The 24517-nt window shown below is 42.8% G+C and overlaps 1 protein-coding gene and 1 pseudogene across 2 annotated transcripts in view; one reads left to right on the top strand and one right to left on the bottom strand.

Moving 5' to 3' along the window:
* LOC311131146 (histone deacetylase complex subunit SAP130-like) overlaps positions 1-13020 on the bottom strand; it is a 63311-nt gene extending 50291 nt beyond the window's left edge. Inside the window, exons 1-2 of the mRNA XM_084163982.1 lie at positions 12951-13020; positions 10495-10599 (exon numbers count right to left, since the gene is read on the bottom strand). Of these exons, the coding sequence (XP_084020108.1) occupies positions 10495-10588 (94 nt within the window). The 5' untranslated portion in view covers positions 10589-10599; positions 12951-13020. The remainder of the gene's footprint in view (positions 1-10494; positions 10600-12950) is intronic.
* Positions 13021-13815: 795 nt separating this feature from the next.
* On the top strand, positions 13816-14432 carry LOC311131616 (uncharacterized protein C14orf119 homolog; annotated as a pseudogene). The gene has a single exon. The product of its transcript is annotated as an uncharacterized protein C14orf119 homolog (transcript).
* Positions 14433-24517: the final 10085 nt, after the last annotated feature.

Here is a 24517-nt window from a genome sequence, read left to right as displayed (position 1 = left end):
ACTCCTTTAGACCAGAGAATGGCACCCTATTCACTATATAGTGCACTCCTTTAGACCAGAGAATGGCACCCCTATTCACTATATAGTGCACTCCTTTAGACCAGAGAATGGCACCCTATTCACTATATAGTGCACTCCTTTAGACCAGAGAATGGCACCCTATTCACTATATAGTGCACTCCTTTTTAGAGTTGGGACGATAAACCAAATATTACCAACACCAACATTGCCGCCTTCTTACAAAAGTATGCTGTGTATGTTGGTAATGTTCTGTGATTTTGCTACACAACGTTCCTGTAGATTGTTTTAAAACTATTATTTGGTCAACAATAATAGCCTGTTATGCATTATGTTGATTCCTGCTATTTTTATTTATTTATTTTTATTTCACCTTTATTTAACCAGGTAAGCCAGTTGAGAACAGGTTCTCATTTACAACTGCAACCTGGCCAAGATAAAGCAAAGCAGTGCGATAAAAACAACAACAACACAGAGTTACACATGGGATAAACAAAACATACAGTCAATAACACAATAGAAAATCTATATACAGTGTGTGCAAATGTAGTAAGTTATGGAGGTAAGGCAATAAATAGGCCATAGTGCAAAATAATTACAATTATAATTTAGTATTAACGCTGGAGTGATAGATGTGCAGAAGATGATGTGCAAATAGAGATACTGGGGTGCAAATGAGCAAAATAAATAACAATATGGGGATGAGGTAGTTGGGTGGGCTAATTACAGGTGCAGTGATCGGTAAGGTGCTCTGACAACTGATGCTTAAAGTTATTGAGGGAGATAAGAGTCTCCAGCTTCAGAGATTTTTGCAGTTAGTTCCAGTCATTGGCAGCAGAGAACTGGAAGGAATGGCGGCCAAAGGAGGTGTTGGATTTGGGGATGACCAGTGAGATATACCTGCTGGAGCGCATACTATGGGTGGGTGTTGCTATGGTGACCAATGAGCTAAGATAAGGCGGGGATATGCCTAGCAGTGATTTATAGATGACCTGGAGCCAGTGGGTTTGGCGACGAATATGTAGTGAGGGCCAGCCAACAAGAGCGTACGGGTCACAGTGGTGGGTAGTATATGGGGCTTTGGTGACAAAACGGATGGCACTGTGATAGACTACATCCAATTTGCTGAGTAGAGTGTTGGAAGCTATTTTGTAAATGACATCGCCGAAGTCAAAGATCAGTAGGATAGTCAGTTTTACAAGGGCATGTTTAGCAGCATGAGCGAAGGAGGCTTTATTGCGAAATAGGAAGCCGATTCTAGATTTAACTTTGGATTGGAGATGCTTAATGTGAGTCTGGAAGGAGAGTTTACGGTCTAACCAGACACCTAGGTATTTGTAGTTGTCCACATATTCTAAGTCGGACCCGCCGAGAGTAGTGATTCTAGTCGGGCAGGCGGGTGCAAGCAACATTCGATTGAAGAGCATGCATTTAGTTTTACTAGCGCTTAAGAGCAGTTGGAGGCTACGGAAGGAGTGTTGTATGGCATTGAAGCTTGTTTGGAGGTTTGTTAACACAGTGTCCAATGAAGGGCCAGATGTATACAAAATGGTGTCGTCTGCGTAGAGGTGGATCTGAGAGTCACCAGCAGCAAGAGCGACATCATTGATATACACAGAGAATAGAGTCGGTGGTGCACCCATGACCAGCTCGGAAACCAGATCGCATAGCGGAGAAGGTACGGTGGGATTTGAAATGGTCGGTGATCTGTTTGTTAACTTGGCTTTCAAAAACTTTCGAAGGGCAGGGCAGGATGGATATAGGTCTGTAACAGTTTGGATCTAGAGTGTCACCCCCTTTGAAGAGGGGGATGACCGCGGCAGCTTTCCAATCTCTGGGGATCTCAGACGATACGAAAGAGAGGTTGAACAGGCTGGTAATAGGGGTTGTGACAATTTCGGTTGCTAATTTTAGAAAGAGAGGGTCCATATTGTCTAGCCCAGCTGATTTGTAGGGGTCCAGATTTTGCAGCTCTTTCAGAACATCAGCTAGCTGAATTTGGGTGAAGGAGAAGCGGGGGAGGCATGGGCAAGTTGCAGCGGAGGGTGCAGAGCTGGTGTCCCGGGTAGGGGTAGCCAGGTGGAAAGCATGGCCAGCTGTAGCAAAGTGGTTGTTGAAATGTTCAATTATCGTAGATTTATCGGTAGTGATAGTGTTTCCTAGCCTCAGTGCAGTGGGCAGCTGGGAGGAGGTGCTCTTATTCTCCATGGACTTAACAGTGTCACAAAACATTTTGGAGTTAGTGCTACAGGATGCAAATTTCTGTTTGAAAAAGCTAGCCTTTGCTTTCCTAACTGATTGTGTATATTGGTTCCTGACTTCCCTGAAAAGTTGCATATCGTGGGGGCTGTTCGATGCTAATGCAGTACGCCACAGGATGTTTTTGTGCTGGTCAAGGGCAGTCAAGTCTGGGGTGAACCAGGGGCTATATCTGTTCATGAATTTTTTTAATGGGGCATGCTTATTTAAGATGGAGAGGACAGCACTTTTAAAGAACAACCAGGCATCCTCTACTGACAGAATGAGGTAAATTTCCATCCAGGATACCCAGGCCAGGTCAATCAGAAAGGCCTGCTCGCTGAAGTGTTTTAGGGGTGGTCGTTTGACAGTGATGAGGGGTGGTCGTTTGACCGCGGACCCATTACGGACACAGGCAATGAGGCAGTGATCGCTGAGATCCTGGTTGAAGACAGCGGAGGTGTATTTAGAGGGTAAATTAGTCAGGATGATATCTATGAGGGTGCCCATGTTAACAGATTTAGGGTTGTACCTGGTAGGTTCCTTGATAATTTGTGTGAGATTGAGGGCATCTAGTTTAGATTGTATGACGGCCGGGGTGTTAAGCATATCCCAGTTTAGGTCACCAAGCAATACGAACTCTGAGGATAGATGGGGGGCAATCAATTCACATATGGTGTCCAGGGCACAGCTGGGGGCTGAGGGGGGTCTGTAGCAAGCGGCAACAGTGAGAGACATTTCTGGAAAGGTGGATTTTTTTAAATAGAAGCTCAAACTGTTTGGGCACAGACCTGGATAGTATGATAGAGCTCTGCAGGCTATCTCTACAGTAGATTGCAACTCCGCCCCCTTTGGCAGTTCTATCTAGACGGAAAATGTTGGGAATGGAAATTTCAGAATCTTTGGTGGCCTTCCTAAGCCAGGATTCAGACACTGCTAGAACATCAGGGTTGGCGGAGTGTGCTAACGCAGTGAATAACTCAAACTTAGGGAGGAGGCTTCTGATGTTAACATGCAAGAAACCAAGGCTTTTGCGGTTACAGAAGTCAACAAATGATAGCGTCTGGGGAGCAGGAGTGATACTGGGGGCTACAGGGCCTGGGTTAACCTCTACATCACCAGAGGAACAGAGGAGGAATAGAATAAGGATACGGCTAAAGGCTTTAAGAACTGGTCTTCTAGTGCGTTGGGTACAGAGAATAAAAGGGGCAGATTTCCGAGCGTTGTAGAATAGATTCAAGGCATTATGTACAGACAAGGATATGAAAGGATATGAGTAGAGTGGAGGTACACCTAAGCATTGGGTAAAGATGAAAGAGATAGCATCACTGGAGGCACCGATTGAGCCGTTCTCCGCGTGTGTGGGGGGTGGGACAAAGGAGCTATCTGAGACAGGTTGAGCAGGACTGGGGGCTCTACAGTGAAATAGTACAATATGAACTAACCAAAACAGCAATTGGCAAGGCATATTGACATGAGAGAGAGGCATAAAGCAATCACAGGTGTTATTCGAGAAAGCTAAGACAACAGCTGGTAATGGCGACGAAGGTTTGGGCTGAGGCTAAACAGATAAACAGGACAGGGTACCGTATAAAGGAATAGTCCAGCAGGCATCAGCTGTGTAGCTGAGTGATCATAAGGTCCAGTGAACAGCAATAGGTGAGTCCGGGAGCAGTTCAGTGGCTGCTACGCTACAGGCGAGCTGGAGGCACGGCTGTTGATTGCGTGTGCTAGCGGGTCTGGGCTAGCAGATGGATCTTCATGGTCGTTGCAACAGGAAGCCTGTTGAAACCACATCAGACGATTACGTCGGCAGACCAGTCGTGATGGATCAGCGGGGCTCCGTGTCAACACTAGGAGGTCCCATCCGGTTGACAGAGAGGTAGATAGCCGGGAGATGGGCCTGGCTCGAGGCTAGCTCAAGGCTAACTGGGGTTAGCCAACAACGACAACAGCCATTCGGTTGCAGCTAGCTAGTTGCGATGATCCGGTGTTAAGGTCCAGTGATTCAGTGATTCCGGCAGAAAATCCGATATGCTCAGGCTCGATAGTGCGATGTGCAGACTGGTCGATAACTGTCCAGGCTAGAGCTGGCTGGTAGGTAGGTAGTGCAGGCCACAGACAATGGTGAAGACCGCTAACGGTGGCCAATAGCAAGTAGCTAGTTAGCTGGCTAGTTTCAGCCAGAGGTTCTGGATAAAAATGTATGAAGAAATAATAGAATTCGTTCCACATTGGGTGAGGCGGGTTGCAGGAAAGTATACTTAGTTAAAGGATGGAAAGTGAGATTGAGAAATATATACGAAAAATACAAAAAACTATTTACACGAGGACACTACAGAAAACACGACAGCATTGCTATGCCATCTTGGATGCTATGAAAGTACAGCGCCTTCAGAAAGTATTCATACCCCTTGACTTAACGCATTTCGTTGTGTTACAGCCTGAATTTCTCACTCCTCTCTACATGCAACACCCCATAATGACAAAGTGAAAACATGTTTTTTTGAAATGTTAGCAAATGTACTGAAAATGAAATACAGAAAATACGTATTTACATAAGTATTCACACCCCTGAGTCAATACGTTATTACCTTTGGCAGCGATTACAGCTGTGAGTCTTTCTGGGTAAGTCTCTAAGAGCTTTGCACACCTGGATAGTACAATATTTGCACATTATTATTAAAAAAATTATTCAAGCTCTGTCAAGTTGGTTGATCATCGATAGACAGCCATTTTCAAGTCTTGCCATAGATTTTCAAGACGATTTAAGTCAAAACTGTAACTAGTAGGGTTGGGCAGTATCCAGATTTTCATATCGTCATACCGTCCTTCTCTCACCCTGGGATTTACGGTATTACCGATTTAGTACACAAGGGGGCGCCAACACACGGGGGGGGAAAAAGCCCAGTAATAGCGATTTAGACAGCCAAGAACTGAGAGGAGAAAAAACACAAGAAAATCTAAATAGCAGCTGTTCTAATAACTCATCCAATGGGCTTTGACTTCTCAAACACGGCAGAAAGCTAACACAAAATGATGCCTGTCACCTTATTAATTCAGCCACTTATAAAGCTAGCAAGTTAAACATAGGGGTCGTGTTAAAGCAGAATTCAGCGTTTTTCATGCAGGGAAAAAAAATATATAAAATGCATAAGAAATATCTTGCTGCGTTTTGTAAATGCAGCTCTAAAATGCTTCTTATTGTAATTTCTGCTCGGCGTCAAACAAATTCTGTGCTTCAGTTGCTCTTCTCCACTAAAGGCCTTCTATCAGCAGCTCTTTAGCTGATGTTTAGCTACTTTTCGCGGTGCAGCCAGCCAACTTTTCTCCGGTAAAATGCAAGATTAACTTTGAGCAAAACATTAGGAAATGTAGCTGGCTATCATTCTTTCTATGATAGGTAGGCCTAAACATTAGAAATGTGATGGCCATTAATTGTTTTTGAAATTTTTTTAAAAAAAAAAGACCTTGCCTTTTCATCGTAAGATCATTTACTTGTGCGGCTGCCACCCAAATAGCGTTAAACTTCTGATGAAAATGAAGCTATTTTCTGCCAAATGTTTTGCACTAATGTATTTTCTGTGAAGGAAAACTATAGTTGCACGTCCCTGATCCCTCAAATGAAGAAAAAAAAAAACACTTGGCTTTAAATATAAAACGCGCCCCCTGTCAATACACAGCTGGACTCACCAGCTCCCGCTTTCTCCAGTTGTGCTATTTACAAACAAACACGTGACTGGCTCAACCGTTCTGGGGAACTACGGTAAGCTTCATAATGTAAAATAACGTGACGGGTGAAATAAGAACGCAATCTGCTTTATCTCCTATCGCATTGACTGCAGGTAATTACTTAAAAAATTGCTACAAATATTACAATGTATTGAAAAACCTCAAAGAAATAGTTTCAACGGTATTGAAAAACCATCCTGTGGCACAAGCCTAGTAACTAGGCCACTCAGGAACATTCAATGTTTTCTTGGTAAGCAACTCCAGTGTAGATTTGGCCTTGTGTTTTAGGTTATTGTCCTACTGAAAGTTGAATTTGTCGCCCAGTGTCTGTTGGAAAGCCGACTGAACCAGATTCTTCTTCTAGGATTTTTGCTGTACTTCGCTCTATTCCAAAACTCTGAAGTCATTGCCGATGACAAGCAAAACCCATAACATGATGCTGCCACCACCATGCTTGAAAATATGAAGAGTGGTACTCCGTGTTGTGTCGGATTTGCCCCAAACATAACGCTTTGTGTTCAGGACATAAAGTTCTTAGCCACATTTTTTGCAGTATTACTTATTGCAAACAGGATGCATGTTTTGGATTTTTTTCTTCTGTACAGGCTTCCTTCTTTTCACTCTCATTTAGGTTAGTACTGTGGAGTAACTAAAATGTTGTTGATCCATCCTCAGGTTCTCCTATCAAAGCAATTAAACTCGAACTGTTTTAAAGTCACCATTGGCCTCATGGTGAAATCCCTGAGGGGTTTCCTTCCTCTCCAGCAACTGAGTTAGGAAGGACGCCTGTATCTTTGTAGTGACTGGGTGTATTGATACACCATCCAAAATGTAATTAATAACTTCACCATGCTCAAAGGGATATTCAATGTCTGTTTTTTTTATTTTTTACCAAATCTACCAATAGGTGCCTTTTGCGAGGCATTGGAAAACCTCCCTGGTCTTTGTGGTTGAAATTCACTGTTCGACTGAGGGACCTTACAGATAATTGTACGTGGTAATCCAGCGGACTAAGGCACTGCAGTGAGGCGCCACTACAGCCTTGGGTTCGATCCCATAGGGCGGCGCACAATTGGCCCAGCGTCGTCCGGGTTATGGGAGGGTTTGGCCCAGCGTCGTCCGGGTTATCGGAGGGTTTGGCCCAGCGTCGTCCGGGTTATGGGAGGGTTTGACCGGGGGGGATTTCCTTGGCTCATTGCGCTCCAGCGACTCCTGCAAGCTGACTTCGGTCGTCAGTTGAACGGTGTTTCCTCCGACACGTCGGTGCGGCTGGCTTCCGGGTCGAGGGAGCAGTGTATAAAAACAGTGCGGTGTGCGGTTTCAGAGGACGCACTACTCGACCTTCACCTATCCCGAGCACGTTGGGGAGTTGCAGCGATGAGATCGTAACCATAATTGGGGACAAAAAGGAGGTATAAAATAAAAGATGAGTCTTTAAAAAATAAAATGTTAAACACTCTTATTGCACCAAAGTGAGTCCATGCAACTTATTGTGACTTTTTAAGCAAATATTTACTCCTGAACTTATTTATGCTTGCCATAACAAAAGGGGTTGAATACTTATTGACTCAAGACATTTCAGCTTTCATTTTTAATGAATTGATAAAAAACATAATTCCACTTTGACTATATGGGTTATTGTGTGTAGGCCACTGACACAAATGGTATATTTAAAAAGTCAAGGGGTGTGAATACTTTCTGAAGGCAGTGTAGTGTATCAGCCTGTCCCAGTTTGGTTGTTGGCTGAGGAGCCCCTTGAGCACAGAGGAGGGAGAGCACAAGCATATGACCGTTGCTCAAAATGTTGTCCTAGTTACAGTGGAGAGTCACAGCTCTGAGAATATATAATAGGGCGGCAGGTAGCTTAGTGGTTAAGAGCGTTGTGCCAGTAACCGAAAGGTCGCTGGTTCTAATCCCTGAGCCGACTAGGTGAAAAATCTGTCGATGTGCCCTTAAGCAAGGCACTTAACCCTAATTGCTCCTGTAAGTCGCTCTGGATAAGAGCATCTGCTAAATGACTAAAATGTAAAATGTAAATATACAGTGCATTCGGAAAGTATTCAGAGCCCTTGACTTTTCCACATTTTGTTATGTTACAGCCTTATTCTAAAATGGATTAAAGAAAACAATTTTCCTCATCAATCTACACACAATACCCCATAATGACAAAGCGAAAACAGCGCTTTCTTTTCTTTTTCAAATGTATTTTAAAAAACGGAAATACCTTATTTACATAAGTATTCAGGCCCTTTGCTATGAGACTCGAAATTGAGCTCAGGTGCATCCTGTTTCCATTGATCATCCTTGAGATGTTTCTACAACTTGATTGGAGTCCACCTGTGGAAAATTCAATTAATTGGACATGATTTGGAAAGGCTCAAACCTGTCTATATAAGGTCCCACAGTTGACAGTACATGTCAGAGCAAAAATCAAGCCATGAGGTCGAAGGAATTGTTTGTGGAGCTCCGAGACAGGATTGTGTCGAGGCACAGATCTGGGGAAAGGTACCAAAACATTTCTGCAGCACTGAAGGTCCCCAAGAACACAGTGGTCTCCATCATTCTTAAATGGAAAAAGTTTGGAACCACCAAGACTCTTCCTAGAGCTGGCCGCCCGGCCAAACTGAGCAATCGGAGGAGAAGGGCCTTGGTCAGGGAGGTGACCAAGAACCCGATGGTCACGCTGACAGAGCTCCAATGTTCCTCTGTGGAGATGGGAGAACATTCCAGAAGGACAACCATCTCTGCAGCACTCCATCAAATCAGGCCTTTATGGTAGAGTGGCCAAACGGAAGCAGTTCCTCAGTAAAAGGCACATGACAGCCCGCTTGGAGTTTGCCAAAAGGCACCTAAAGCACATTCCAGACCATGAGGAACGAGATTCTTTGGTCTGATGAAACCAAGATTGAACTCTTTGGCCTGAATGCCAAGTGTCACGTCTGGAGGAAACCTGGCACCATCCCTATGGTGAAGCATGGTGGTGGCAGCATGGTGGTGGCAACATCATGCTGTGGGGATGTTTTTCAGCAGCAGGGACTGGGAGACTAGTCAGGATCAAGGGGAAAGATGAACGGAGCAAAGTACAGAGAGATCCTTGATGAAAACCTGCTCCAGAGCGCTCAGTATCTCAGACTGAGGCGAAGGTTCACCTGCCAACAGGACAACAACCCCAAGCACACAGCCAAGACAACGCAGGAGTGGCTTCGGGGCAAGTCTCTGAATGTCCTTGAGTGGCCCGCCACAGGAATGGAAGATCCAGAGTTACCTCTGCTGCAGATGATAAGTTCATTAGAGTTACCAGAAATTGCAGCCCAAATAAATGCTTCACAGAGTTCAAGTAACAGACATCTCAACATCAACTGTTCAGAGGAGACTGCGTGAATCAGGCCTTCGTGGTCGAATTGCTGCAAAAAAAAACACTACTAAAGGCCACCAATAAGAAGAAGAAGACCTGCTTGGGCCAAGAAACACGAGCAATGAACATTAAACCGGTGGAAATGTGTCCTTTGGTCTGGAGTCCAAATTGGCGATTTTTGGTTCCAACCGCTGTGTCTTTGTGAGACGTGGTGTGTAGTTCCCATCATAAAGCATGGAGGAGGAGGTGTTATGGTGTGAGTGTGCTTTGCTGGTGATGCTATCTGTGATTTATTTAAAATTCAAGGCACACTTAACCAGCATTCTGCAGCGATACGCCATCCCATCTGGTTTGGGCTTAGTGGGACTATCATTTGTTTTTCAACAGGACAATGACTCAACCCTTTTTTGGTTACTACATGATTCCATATGTGTTATTTCATAGTTTTGATGTCTTCACTATTATTCTACAATGTTGAAAATAGTAAAAAAATTAAAATAAAGAAAAACCCTTGAATGAGTAAGTGTGTCCAAACTTTTGACTGGTACTGTATATATATATATATATATATATATATATACACTGAATATTAACAGATTACATTAATTCTGGCCAAGGAATCCATAGAATAAGTTCAGAGGATGTAATACCATACAATGTAACATTATTAATTTACATTACATTCTAGCCATTTAGCAGACGCGCTTATCCAGAGCGACTTAGTTAGTTAGTGCATTCATCTTAAGATTGTGATATGTGATTGTCTCACCTAGCTATCGTATGAAGTACATTTTCCCTCAAAGTATTTAACAACAAAGTCAGTGCTAATGGGAAAAGAGGAGTGCCCTTTTTTTATTTATTTTTTACAATTTGTGTTTTTAACCCCGGGCAACATGGACCTGGGAGGCTCACAGGGATATTGGTATCCACAGTACTGTAATTTAAGCTTTAAAATCACAAAGTTGTCTCTGCCTCATGGAAAAATGAGTAGAATTGCAGGAAATTTGCTTGAAAACTGCAAAATGTAATCTCCGATGACAAGAGGCGGGCCTTTAAAATGTTTCTTCCCACGGCCCAAAAAAGTTTGAGAACCCCTGATATATGGAATAGGACGCCATTAGGAACACGCATTATTCAATATTAATGTTCACCTGGCTGGTTGGATGACTGATTGGCAGAGACCGGTTTTCCACCAGGATTAGTCTGAGCAGGCATTCCAGGTCTAGAAAATGGCTGAGAACTCATCTTTCACTATCCTAGAAGGGAAGAGGATAGAACAACCATTATATATATATATATATATATTTTTTTTAAAGAAATCACGCCTCTTTCTCAATTCATTTTTTCCCTTATCTCGTCAAATGTATTGACGGATAAGGTCCAAGGTCCCTCCCCTCAATGGCTTTTGAGAAGGGGGGAGAGGTTGTGAGGAGAAGGGGGGGAGAGGTTGTGAGGAGAAGGGGGGAGAGGTTGTGAGGAGAAGGGGGGGAGAGGTTGTGAGGAGAAGGGGGGAGAGGTTGTGAGGAATCCACGACAGTCAACGCAAATGTCATGACCGTCATAGCCCTTGAATCAAGTAAAGATGAATTGAGAAAAAGCCCATTCTAGCGGCACTAGCCAAGTCTCACTAAACTCAGTATCCCGTCTTTCATTCACACGGAGCTCAGCTACCCTTTGTGTGCAACGGAAATGAGTGTAAGCTGAAGCCTTTTTTACATATCATTGCTCCGTCTGCGATCAATGAAACGTTCCAAGCAATTTGTGAAATTCAAACAGAATGAAAAAAAGACGGGGGTGGTACATTCTAGCTAGCTGGTTACTTCGCCAGAAGATACCGACCCTACCATTACGCTTGTTTACACTGAGCTGCACTGGGGTTGGAACGCAATAATAGTTGCCGGTGTGAGATAATAGTCGGAAAACATACCTCAATGCAGGGATGGGATTAGCCCTTGATCATGACTCTCAGTTAGGGCTGGGCGGTGTACTGTATGTTACTATATAACGGTATTGATGCACGGACCCAATTGGTGTTTTTACTTTACCTTCTATAACAGCATTTTAATGTTTGGTTTGTTAAAATGTGATACGCTGTGTGTAATGTCCATTTTTATAGTTTATTTTTTTATACTCCACTACTTGAGTCATCTCTCTCCGCTCTCCATGCCGATTTCCCCACCCCCCGTCACTCAAGGAGCGCATTTGTTGTCGCTTGACCACGAGACACTTGCGTTCAGTCTGGCATGGTCAATGCAGTACATGCAACAGTGTTGATGACTACGATGCCGTTTCCACTTTGCTTCTTAATATAAATCCACAAGCGTTCTATAATTACACTATTAGTGTGTGCATCTTATATCTGCAAACAGCTAGTTTGTATTTTCTTAGCAAGTTGTGTTAGCAGCTTATGATTTTCGCTAGTTAGACAGACGGAAGAAGGAACCACCTGTGGTAATTAGCTATCTAGCACGCTCTGACACCTGTGTGTAACGGAAGAAGGCCGCCAGAAATGTGTTGTCACTGAAAAATACTGTCGACTGCAACTGTGACACAGCCGGTTAAAACAGTGTACAGTAAGTGTGTATTTTGCATTTGTGAAAATAATTTGGATGTGATATGAAAGTAAAGGGCTTTACATTTCTAGAACCGTATCGCAATTGAGAATCGATTCACGTTTAGATGGAGTATTTGGCTGTTTTGGCTGCCAGAACCAGTCTACCTCTGAAAATAACATACAGTCCTTGGACCTTAAGGAGCAACGGTAACGTTAGGTTCCTTAAGAGTACATCTTGGGCTAGGATGGGATACGCCACTGTACCTCAAATTGTACCTTTATCCACGAGATGATTGAAACACTGCTGGTTTTCCTGGAAAACCACCCTCTTTGTCTTCATGCTAGATTGCAGTAGCCACCGCTGCCATTATTGAATGGCGCGCTGTGTTGAACAACAAAGGAGCTGATTGGCTGCCACTGCCATTCCAAAATGGTTGCGGTGGCTCCTGCTAGCGGGCAGTTTTACGGGAAAACCAGCAGTATTTCAATCTTCTAGATGGAGCAGTGTGGATAAAGGTCCAATTTGGAGTACAGTGGCATATCCCATTCCTGTATTGAGCAACGTTTCCCGACCCATATCTCGCGCCAGCTCCCTGGTGTCTTAATGTCACCACGATTGCGTTCCAACCCCAGTGCAGCTCAGCGTAAACGAGCGTAACGGTAGGGTCGGTATCTTCTGGTAAGCTAGTTACTATGAAACCCTGGCTAACTATACAGCCGTTAGGAGTAACTTGATAATCACCGAATAGGCACTGCTCTCAAGAATGTGCCTTTCTGCTTTGACAGTATCACAACCGATGGCAGCGACCACAGTCGCTCTCAAATAAAACGTATGCATAACGTTAACGTTTAGTTTTGATCGCATATCCAGATGGTTAACCTTGCAAAATTGCTAGGTAAGGATAGCTGGCTAGCTGAAGCTATCGCTAAACAAACATTGGGTGAACAACTTAGCTTCTTACAATATTTCTAGAATCCCCAAGTAAGTTGGGGGAAGCTTTTTTTCGACAAAGCTTTGACTATACATTCGCACAAAAAGACATGCTAAAATACCGTATTCGTAGAGTAAATTTCTTTCCCAGGCATTCGTCTTCTCTTTTCAACAACACACAAGCCGGAAAAACGAATAGGAGCTCCCCATTTTTTCGTCCAATCGTCGGAGAGAATTGTGTAAATCCTTGACCAATCACAAACGGGAGGGAGTCAATCGTATCTGCGAAACGATTGGCTGGTCGCGGGGGAGGTTTTAACACCTGTACACCTCACAATAACTTCCCCCTGAAGTGTGGACTTGTTTCCTTCACTACTCCCCACAAATGTAAAAGCATTGGATTGGTGTTGGTATGGGGCTAGGCCATCATTGTAAGTAAGAATGTTCTTCTTTTAACTGACTTTCCTGGTTAAATAAAGGTTAAATAAAATATAAATATAAAGATGCCACCCGGGGAGCGCATTCGGTCTTCAATGAGGTCCGGACACTGAGGCATAATAAGAAAGAGTATGGAGGGCGGCGCTGAATTATTTTTTCATTTCGGCGATAATCAGTGAGCTGGAAAACAGTCAAGAAACTGTATGAATGCAGGACCATTATCATTTAACCTCTTAAACTCTAACGCCCTCTGGTGGCATTCTCTTAACAATGCATAATATTGAATACTACGGTCACAAAGTACATTTCGGTTAAAAGTCCTACAAACACATGCTTAGTACTGTTAGAACTACTACAATGTGACTACTACAGAGGCCAAAATACAGCAGCCCCCCAAAAAAAACGTACAGGGGTCCCCCAAATGTCCCCATGTTGGGGAATAAGAGATTTGAAAGTCTAGGTTTGAAATAAAATATGTCACCAATTACTGTTACAAAACTACACTCAGTTGGAGGTTGCAACATGTTGAAAATAAGAAGAACGTGACTGATGTCCTGGTTCTTCCATGTCAATCAAGGCTCAAACCAGCAGCCCCCTGGCATGATGCCCCCAGCAGCTGGCACCCTGTCCAGCAACACACACCCACCCAGCATCAGTAGCAACACACTGGATACAGCTAACACTGCTGGGCAGGGTTGGCTCTGCACGCTGTCCAGTTCGTCTTCCCCCCAGCCAGACAGACTTTCCGTCAGTACCACAGGGTTTAGTGCCTCCCAGCTTGGAGAACCTATATTGTACCTATCTGAACTCAGCGGCAGGCAGAGAGCCCCTGCCATTCTCCTACGTAACCCTTCAGGAGCCGCGTTGTGTATTGAGCTGGTTCCTGAGCTGGGGCCACTGCCCCAGAGGGAACGGTTTCTGCAGGACCTGTTGGGTAAAGCTGTGCCAGGGAAAGCGTGTACCCTCCTCGAGTCGCTCAATACGCTACAGGTTAAGGACAGCCCACCAAATATATTTGAGTGCCAACTGCGCCTCTGGACCCCAATGGTTTGAGTCATGGAGTGAGGAGGAGAGGAACAGTTTTCTGCACATTCTAGAAGAGAGGGACCCGATCTTTTGTTGCCCGCTTCTACAGAGGTGTAGCTGGGACAGCAGGCAGGGATTGAGGGATACGGGAGAAGAGGCTGTAGAATGGATAGACAATGCGTGGGTGGTAGACAGATAGAAACAAGTAAAGTTGGAGTGGTACATGGGGAAGCATATGTGTGGAGACAGTGAAGAACGGAAGGGTGGTTAAGAGCGTTGGGCCGGTAACTGAAAGGTCGCTGGTTCGAATCCCCGAGCGAACTAGGTGAAAAATGTTGATGTGCCCCTAGGTGAAAAATGTCAATGTGCCCTTGAGCAAGGCACTTAACCCTAACGGCTCCTGTAAATCGCTCTGGATAAGAGCGTCTGCTTAAAAATAAAGAAAATATTTTTTCAGATCGTTTACCAAATGGTGGCACTGTAAACGTGCAAATTCCCATAGGAACACGGCCATTTTAAAAGTGCAGGGCTTGTGCCATGCCTTGATATACATATGAGGAGAAAGCTGAAGTCTCGATCTACCCATTGATGTAAATATATCCCGTCTGATTCCCAGTTCATCCACTAGATTGCAGTATTAGATCCCATGACGTCTCTTGGCGATTTTCAAGCCCGACATCTTTAAATGACCCAAGCAATCAGGCCTTTCAAGTTATCGAGTTTATTTTGTAAAAATAAGACACAGACAGGGCCCAAAACAACCGCTCCGGATTTAACGGGTTATACACAGTTTCGATTCGCATTTATTCATTTTGAAAGTTTATTTTTCTCAAACCACCCGTATGTTTGACACCCCATGGGCTAGATAGAGGGAGTTTCCATGTAGTCATTTCCTTTCAAATCCATGAAGGTAGAGAGGATGGAAAACCTATATGAACTCTCTTTGAAGAAGGGAAGTGAACAAGTGCACACATTTGGCTGCATTTACACACAGCCTAATTCTGATCTTTTGCCCAATTATTGGCAAAAGATTTGGGCTGCTTTTGTAAATGCAGCCTTTCTATATACACGCTCAATCGTGGCTGGATGTCCACTATTTCATTTCATCACTAAAACCATAGGGACCAAGATGACTTGACAGATGTATAGCCGTTGTCTACGTGATATGACCAACACTTTCCTGCAATTTATTTGTTAACATATATTTTAAAGACTGTCACGCCGTTAGTCTGATTGCTCAAAGCGCTGAAGAATACATTGAAATAGTGTAATGATATGGCTATTACTACTGCCATTACAGAGACAGACAGCTAGATGGCAGCAGAGCCTCTTCTTGTTTTGCATCGTTCTTATGACCTTTTAGTTGAAAATAAAGTCATTGTTAGCTGCTGCTATGGAGTACCTTCCACTCTCTGTAGATTGTAGTCTGAGCATTAGGCCTTAAACCAAGTGTGCTGTCACTGGATGTCGTTATTAAGGTGTTTGTCCCAAATGGCACCCTATTTCCATTATAGTGCACTACTTTTGACCAGGGTCCATAAGGCGCTGGACAAAAGTAGTGCACTATTTAGGCAATAGGGTACCATTTGGATTTGGAAAACATCTAAGGAACCACATTTTTCAGGTTTCCTGTCTGGGTCCAGTTCAGATATTATACCGGGGGCTAACCCAATATTTGGATGAGGGATTTCTCCAGAACTGCAACAAGGGAGATCCACTTCAGTTGAGTTGCTGTACTTTTCACAGCCAACATTCCATAGGTTTTAATCTCTCACCTCTGTCCTGACTATATTCATGGTGACCCCTCACCTCTGACCTGACTATATTCATGATGTTGTCCAATGCAATGTTACAGATAAACACGGATGCATCTCAAATGGCACCCTATTCCCCATCAGCAGATGGGATTTGAGATTATATCACAGAATAGACAAGTTATTAAAGGGTTGAGATTATAGCACAGAATAGACAAGTTATGAAAGGGTTGAGATTATATCACAGAATAGACAGCCATGCATCCTGGACATACTGCAGGTTTTCTGAAGCTGGGAAAGGAGGTGAAGCTATTCAGTCTCGTCATACAATCCATTCAGTCATGCAGGGTACAGAGACTGTAAATATGCTACACATTGAATCGATCACAATACATCTAAAATATAATCTTTAGTGATCTTAAGTTTCCCCGTTACAGCTATGAACAGGGGGGCCCTCAGGCCAGGGGAAGCTAGGGGGGAGCACTGCAGAGCCACCATTGTGGACAGAAGAAGCCCTGCTGGCAGAGATGATAATCCCGTGCAGGCGCTCCGCATCATGTTACCGCCACATTCACAGGGGCCGTGACATCATTCAGACACCGTGATGCCCTTCACCGTGCGGGATCCTGCTGCTGGACGCGGCTACTACTGTTATTCCTGTCACCCCCTTACAGAAGGAAGGTCTCTGTTTGCCCACGGCATGCTTGCATCCCAAAATGGCACACTATTCCCTAGTGCACTACTTTTACCAAGGCCCATAGGACTCAGGTCAAAAGTAGTGCACAACACAGGGAATAGGGTGCCAATTGGAACACACAACCCATGTGATGGGACTTCTGGGTGGTTGGTGCCCTCCCGCCCCTTGTTGAGACGAAGGTGTGTCCTTTTCAGTCATACCCTTCAACACAAGCTAAGCCCTCGCCATTTGGCACACACTGCATTTCCTGTTCAGTACAGAGCGCTAGTGAAGGACCTTGATGGTGTCTGATAGCACTGCTGTAGATGGTCTCCGCATCTTGCTGGGGAGGATTTCTATTTGAACACAACGTGTGAGGAAACAAAAGCTCATCATATCCCTTATATAGATATATCCATATGATTCATCTCTAATTGATGCAATTCCCTGTTAAATTAAACTACAATTCATTAATTCATTCTCTCTACGCTATTGCAGGTGATTTTATGTTGAGCTTTAGCAGGATAGTCACACCTTTCATGACGGAATCAAAAATAGCAGCAAAGAATTCCACGGATTTTTCCTATAAGCTTTTAGACAGTGTCCTGCCCTACTTCTAGTAGTGGTGGATGCATTCCACCCATCTTGTTTTCCTGGGCTAGAATGCCATCAAGTAGGTCAAACTTAGCCAGTGTGTCAAATGACACCCTATTCCCTTTATAGTGCACTACTGTTGCCCAAGGCTCATAGGGCTCTGGTCAAAAGTAGTGCACTATGTAGGGAATAGGGTGCCATTTGGGACGTACATACACTTGGTCGCAATCCTCCACACACACCATGACTTGCATCTGTCAAAAATTCCTGCAGTTTTTAAGTTTAACAACTGATTACTTTTAGCAACACTTAGGCGACATTTATGGAAAAGCACATCAACAGACAGAGAGTACATTGTTTGTGCCCCAAATGGCACCCTATTCACTATTTAGTGCACTACTTTTTGAGCTGGAACCTGGTAAAAAAGTAGTGCACTAAAGAGGGAATAGGGGTGCCGTTTGGGACGTGGTCAATGACTGCATTCAAATGTACTCCTTGGAATTCTAAGATTCTAAAGGGAGATGAACTGAGCAGATACAGTCATCAATACCTATATGTTTATGTTATGATGTGTTTCAACAGTTGAACAGTGGAATCCGTGTCCATAATTCTGACATGATGTGATGTGCCTGATTAAGAGATTATTGCGTAATATTCCAACTAAAAGGGATGTTTATTATGCCCATTCAGAACAGTCCCTTGCCTCTAACAAGCAGACCAGACTCTACGTCTATGTGACAGTTGACAGATGAAGCATGTGACCAGGGCGGAAATATAGTATTGATCTATTATGAATTATTATTCTCCGGTATGGATTCATTAACTTTTTTTTTTGGGGGGGGCTTTTTTATAAACAAAGTGGCCTCATTAAGCAGGGCACAGTGGCCAGGAAAACCCCATCGCTCCCCATTTCCTTTGCAATTTTGAAGCTTCCTGAAGATTTAGCTGCTTCTGATCCAACCTGCTGAAGCAAGACAGAATGAGAGCGGTGAGGTGAGCAGCCCACGACAGCCGATCGTTTGTCAACGCATCACTTCTCACTTCTGAGACGTATGTTTTGTTGTGCATTGTCCCTGTTCAAATAAACATAATGAATTACAAATAACTGAAGACAGACAGTGAAATCTGTAGCTCAATTGGTAGAGCATGGCGCTTGTAACGCCAGGGTAGTGGGTTCGATCCCCGGGACCACCCATACGTAAAGATGTATGCACACATGACTGTAAATTGCTTTGGATAAAAGCGTCTGCTAAACGGCATATTATTATTATTAAATCGGTCAGTGTCAACATATTCTGGCACCAGAAACTTGATAATCTGGTGACTAAGGACAAAACAGACAGTGTCTGAGTGGTTAAAAAGCATTGTGGGTAATCTGTCTCCTCTGATCACAGAACATCAGCCATCAATTTGTTGTTGATTTCCAGATTATTCTACATGTTGAATGGCCACTGTTTATCGACACCCAGCAGGTGATCTACAGCTGAGATTCGTTATGGTGTCTCTCAACCTTCATAGAAGCAGATCCTCACTGTGTACATAGGTACACTACATGACCAAAAGTATTTGGACACCTGCTCATCAAACATCTAATTCCAAAATCATGGGCATTAATATGGAGTTGGTCCCCCCCTTTGCTGCTATAACAGCCTCCACTCTTCTGGGAAGGCTTTCCACTAGATGTTGGAACATTGCTGCGGGGACTTGCTTCCATTCAGCCACAAGAGCATTAGTGAGGTTTGGCATTGATGCTGGGCAATTAGGCCTGGCTTGCAATCGGCATTCCAATTAATCCCAAAGGTGTTCGATGGGGTTGAGGTCAGGGCTCTGTGCAGGCCAGTCAAGTTCTTTCACACCGATCTTGACAAACCATTTCTGTATGGACCTCACTTTGTGCATTTTCTCCTGGCATCTGCCAAACCCAGATTTGTCTGGTCGGACTGCCAGATGGTGAAGCGTGATTCATCACTCCAGAGAACGCGTTTCCACTGCTCCAGAGTCCAATGGCGGTGAGCTTTACACCACTCCAGCCGACGCTTGGCATTGCGCATGGTGATCTTAGGCTTGTGTGCGGCTGCTCTGCCAAGGAAACCCATTTCATGAAGCTCCCGACGAACAGTTATTGTGCTGACATTGCTTCCAGAGGCAGTTTGGAACTCGGTAGTGAGCGTTGCAACCGAGGACAGGCAATTTTTACGCTCTACGCGCTTCAGCACCCGGCGGTTCCATTCTGTGAGCTTGTGTGGCCTACCACTTCGCGGCTGAGCCGTGGTTGCTCCTAGACCGGGGCAGATCTAACAGGGCAGAAATTTGACGAACTGACTTATTGGAAAGGTGGCATCCTATGACGGTGCCACGTTGAAAGTCACTGAGCTCTGAGCTCTTCAGTAAGGCCATTCTACTGCCAATGTTTGTCTATGGAGATTGCATGGCTGTGTGCTCGATTTTATACACCTGTCAGCAACGGGTGTGGCTGAAATAGCCGAATCCACTAATTTGAAGGGTTGTCCAGATACTTTTGTATATATAGTGCATCTGAGGTCAAAGTACAGCCTGATGGACAACACAACAGAAGAGAAAGAGTCATTGTACTGGGAATTTGACCTCTGACCCTTTGCATGCTCCATCCGCACAAATAGAACACATTTTCCCAGAGGCTCGGGGTTAAAGCCTGCAAAAGTATGTTTTTTTTTCACGAGTCAAACACGTGATTTTCAGACACGTGTGAAGGTTCACATGGACTTTCACGTTTATTTTTCACATGATTCAGACAGATGTGGTTTCCCAACATTTTCACGTGATATTCTAAGTTTCACATATGTGCTTTTGTAACCGGTCTGATTATAACCCGGGTCTCCCACGGGAGAAGCCAATATCTTGACCATTAGACCATGAGGGCAGACTGAATCTCTCAATCACTCTCAATCTCAGAATATTGACTTTTATATTAAAAATAGGGTTTTCAAACGTTTAAAAAAATAATTATGTAATTGAGTTAATCGCAGGATTTGCTGAAAATTCTGCTGTAATTTAATATATATATATATATATATATATATATATAGGGCTGTCAAAAATAGCGCGTTAACGACGTTAATTAGTTGTTTGCTGTTAATTACGTCAATTTTTTAACGCATTTCACGCATGCGCAGTGTGACAAATTATTCAGGTCAGGAAAGTGGTTGGGAGCTAGAGGCGAGATGGAGCAAGGTGAGCCTATTGACGGATTCAAATATAAAAAGAATGATGATGGTACAGTTAACAAGTACAAGGTTATTTGCAAGATTTGTAAGAAGGAGTTTCAATTTCACCGGAGCTGTTCAAGCTTGAAGTACCATGTCAACGCCAAACATGCGTTTGCTGGGCCGTCAGATTCAGCAAGTGGTTTGCGCCAGACCACGCTGAATGTTTGCAGGCAATTAACAAAATCAACCTCAGATAATTTGACCAACACCATAGCAAAATGGATTGCAAAGGATTGTAGACCCATTAGCATTGTAGAAGACTCAGGTTTCCTTGATGTTTTGCAAGTGGCGTCTCAAGACTCATTCTATAAGCCACCGTCAAGAGCCACAGTTATGAAGAAAATCCACGAGCTCTATGAAAAGAAAAAAGGAAAGAGGTCTTGGCTCAAGTAAATCATATCGCCCTGACAGGAGACCATTGGACATCAGTGAGTAACAACAATTACCTCGGAGTAACTGCACATTTAATCAGTGACACGTGGGAACTGAAGTCTTTTGCGCTGACTATATTAAAAACTGAGGAGCGTCATTTTGCGGAGGCTTGTAAAGAACAGTTCCTGTCTGTTGCACGTGAGTGGGACATCGTATGCATTTCAGAAAAAAAATGGTTAGGATTCAGGTGTAATTGCAAATAGTGATTAATCATGATTAATCCACTGAAAATTCTGATTAATTTAATTAAAATTTTTAATCATTTGACAGCCCTAATATATATATATATATATATATATATATATATATATATATATATATATATATATATATATATTTGTATTACAAAAATATTGCTGTCTTGATTTTGTCCAAAGTAATGGTTAGTAAAATCAGATACATTGATGAAGCACACTTTCTTTAACCTCAATGTTAATTAGTTTTGACATTGCATTGTTGTTTTTAGCTGTTAGTTTTTATGTATTTTGGATGTTTTTGGTGTATTTTGAACAACACATTCACACATTTTCAAATACATTAAAATCCCTTTTAGGCCTGTGTATTAAATGTCACAAAAACCAATGGACAGCTAGCAATAACAACCAATGGACAGCTAGCAATAACAGGACAGCTAGCAATAACAACCAATGGACAGCTAGCAATAACAACCAATGGACAGCTAGCAATAAAAGTATAAAAAAAATAGGACGAAATGGAAGGCTAGCTATCATCTATCACTAAGCTAGCTAGTGGCTAGCTATCATCTATCACTAAGCTAGCTACTGGCTAGCTATCATCTATCACTAAGCTAGCTAGTGGCTAGCTATCATCTATCACTAAGCTAGCTATCATCTATCACTAAGCTAGCTAGTGGTTAACAATTAGCACGCAACCATTAAGATATACATTTCAGAACCCATACGGAAAAAATGTATGCACGCATGACTGTAAGTCGCTTTGGATAAAAGCGTCTGCTAAAATGGCATATTATATTATTATAACAAATAACCTTCTAAAATACATATCATTACTGTGGTTAATACTGTATGTACACATATAAATACACTCAATATGAGCCCTCGTTAAACTTTTTTTTTTTTTTTACGTTTAAAAACCAAAACATTTACATTGCCTTCAGAAAGTTGTCACATTACTTGACTTTTTCCACATTTTGCTGTATTACAGCCTGAATGTATTGTCACTGGCATACACACAATCTTTTTACAAATTAATAAAAAATGAAAAGCTGAAATGTCTTGAGTCAATAAGTATTCAACCCCTTTGTTATGGCAAGCCTAAATAAGTTCAGGAGTAAAAATGTGCTTAACAAGTCACATAATAAGTTGCATGGACTCATTCTGTGTGCTATAATTAAGCAATAAGGCCCGAGGGGGTGTGGTATATGGCCAATATACCACGGCTAAGGGCTGTTCTTAAGCACGATGCAACGCGGAGCCCTTAGCCGTGGTATATTGGCCATATACCACAAACCCCAGAGGTGCCTTATTGCTATTATAAACTGATTACCAACGTAATTAGAGCAGTAAAAGGAAACGTTTTGTCATACCCCTGATACACCACGGCTCTCAGCCAATCAGCATTCAGGGTTCGAACCACCCAGTTTATAATAGTGTTTAACATGATTTTTGAATGACTACGTCATCTCTGTACCCCACACATACAATTATCTGTAAGGTCCCTCAGTCGAGCCAGTGAATTTCAGACACAGAGACCAGGGAGGTTTTCCAATGCCTCGCAAATATGGGCACCTATTGGTAGATGGGTCAAAATAAAGCAGACATTGAATATCCTTTTGAGCATGGTGAAGTTATTCATTACACTTTTTTTATGGTGTATCAATACACCCAGTCACTACAAAGATACAGGTGTCCTTCCTAACACAGTTGCCGGAGAGGAAGGAAACCTTTCAGAGATTTCACCATGAGACCCATGCGACGGCGCACAATTGGCCCAGCGTCGTCCAGGGTAGGGGAGGGAATGGCCGGCAGGGATGTAGCTCAGTTGGTAGAGCATGGCGTTTGCAACGCCAGGGTTGTGGGTTCGATTCCCACGGGGGGCCAGTATGAAAAAAATATATTTAAAAAATAATGAATGCACTCACTAACTGTAAGTCGCTCTGGATAAGAGCGTCTGCTAAATGACTAAAATGTAAATTGGTGACTTTATAACAGCTGCAGAGTTTAATGGGAAGAAAATTGAGGATGGATCGACAACGTTGTAGTGACTTTATTTGTCATAAATTTTTTACTAATGTTAAAATGTTTCTACCACTTTGACATGACAGAGTATTTTGTGTAGATCTTTGACCCCCCCCCCCCCCCCCAAAAAAAGACAATTAAATTAATTTGAATCCCATTTTGTAACACAACAAAATGTGGAAAAAGTCTAGGGGTGTGAATACTTTCTGAAGACACTGTACATGAGTGTATAGTATAGTATAGTATAGTATAGTATAGTATAGTATAGTATAGTATAGTATAGAGTTTATAGTGGAGTGTATAGTATAGTATAGTATAGTATAGTATAGTATAGAGTTTATAGTGGAATGTATAGTATAGTATAGTGTAGTATAGTATATAGTATAGAGTTTATAGTGGAGTGTATAGTATAGTATAGTGTAGTATAGTATATAGTATAGAGTTTATAACGGAGTGTATAGTATTGTATAGTATAGATTTTATAACGAAATAAAAAATAATCCGAAACGCCATCTTGTTCTCATACAGTGAGCTAGCTAGCTATCTACTTAGCTACACTCATGTAAATGTGAAAATCTCACTTTTTTTTCACGGACCAACGTATGAGAAAGAGAGTCATGGGCCTGCAGCAGTAACATTCCGAATGTAGTGCACTGGGCTTCTTCATGAAGATACGAGGCGTGCACTGTAGCACTAACAGTCCGAATGCCTCCCCCTGGTGGTAGTGCTAAGCATACATGTCTATCAATGCAACACCATGGAGGACTACAATATTAATGGAGTGGATGGCTCAGAAAAAAAGTATTATTATTTTTAACGCACTATAATTATTATACTCAGGTAGGCTAAATAACCTTTTTTTTTTTTTTACAGAATGGCATTACATAATTTGCTGTTCCACATGTGGAAACATTGCTACTGCAACATGTTAACACCACCTTTTCACATGTGAGGAGAATAACACTATTTCACTTCCCACATGTGAACTTGCAATTCCACATGTGAAAATTAGAATTTGACATGTGAAGATTTTTCACATGAACTTGCAATTCCACATGTGAAAATGACATTTTCAAGTGGATTTTTTATTTTCATCGCATATGAGGTGAAAACATGTTATTCTCCTCACATGAGAAAAGGTGGTGTTAACATGTGAACTCTTAATGTAATACTTGTGGAAATATGATTTCACACGTGAAACTGTATTTTTTTGTAAGGACACATACATTCTCCAGATGTGTCTACGTATGCGTCCCAAATGGCACCCTATTCCCTATATAGTACACTACTTTTGACTGGAGCCCA

This window comes from Coregonus lavaretus, assembly GCF_964263955.1.
Source record: "Coregonus lavaretus genome assembly, chromosome: 6".
In the NCBI taxonomy this organism is placed as follows: domain Eukaryota; kingdom Metazoa; phylum Chordata; class Actinopteri; order Salmoniformes; family Salmonidae; genus Coregonus; species Coregonus lavaretus.
This window is presented reverse-complemented; position numbering and strand designations above follow the sequence as displayed.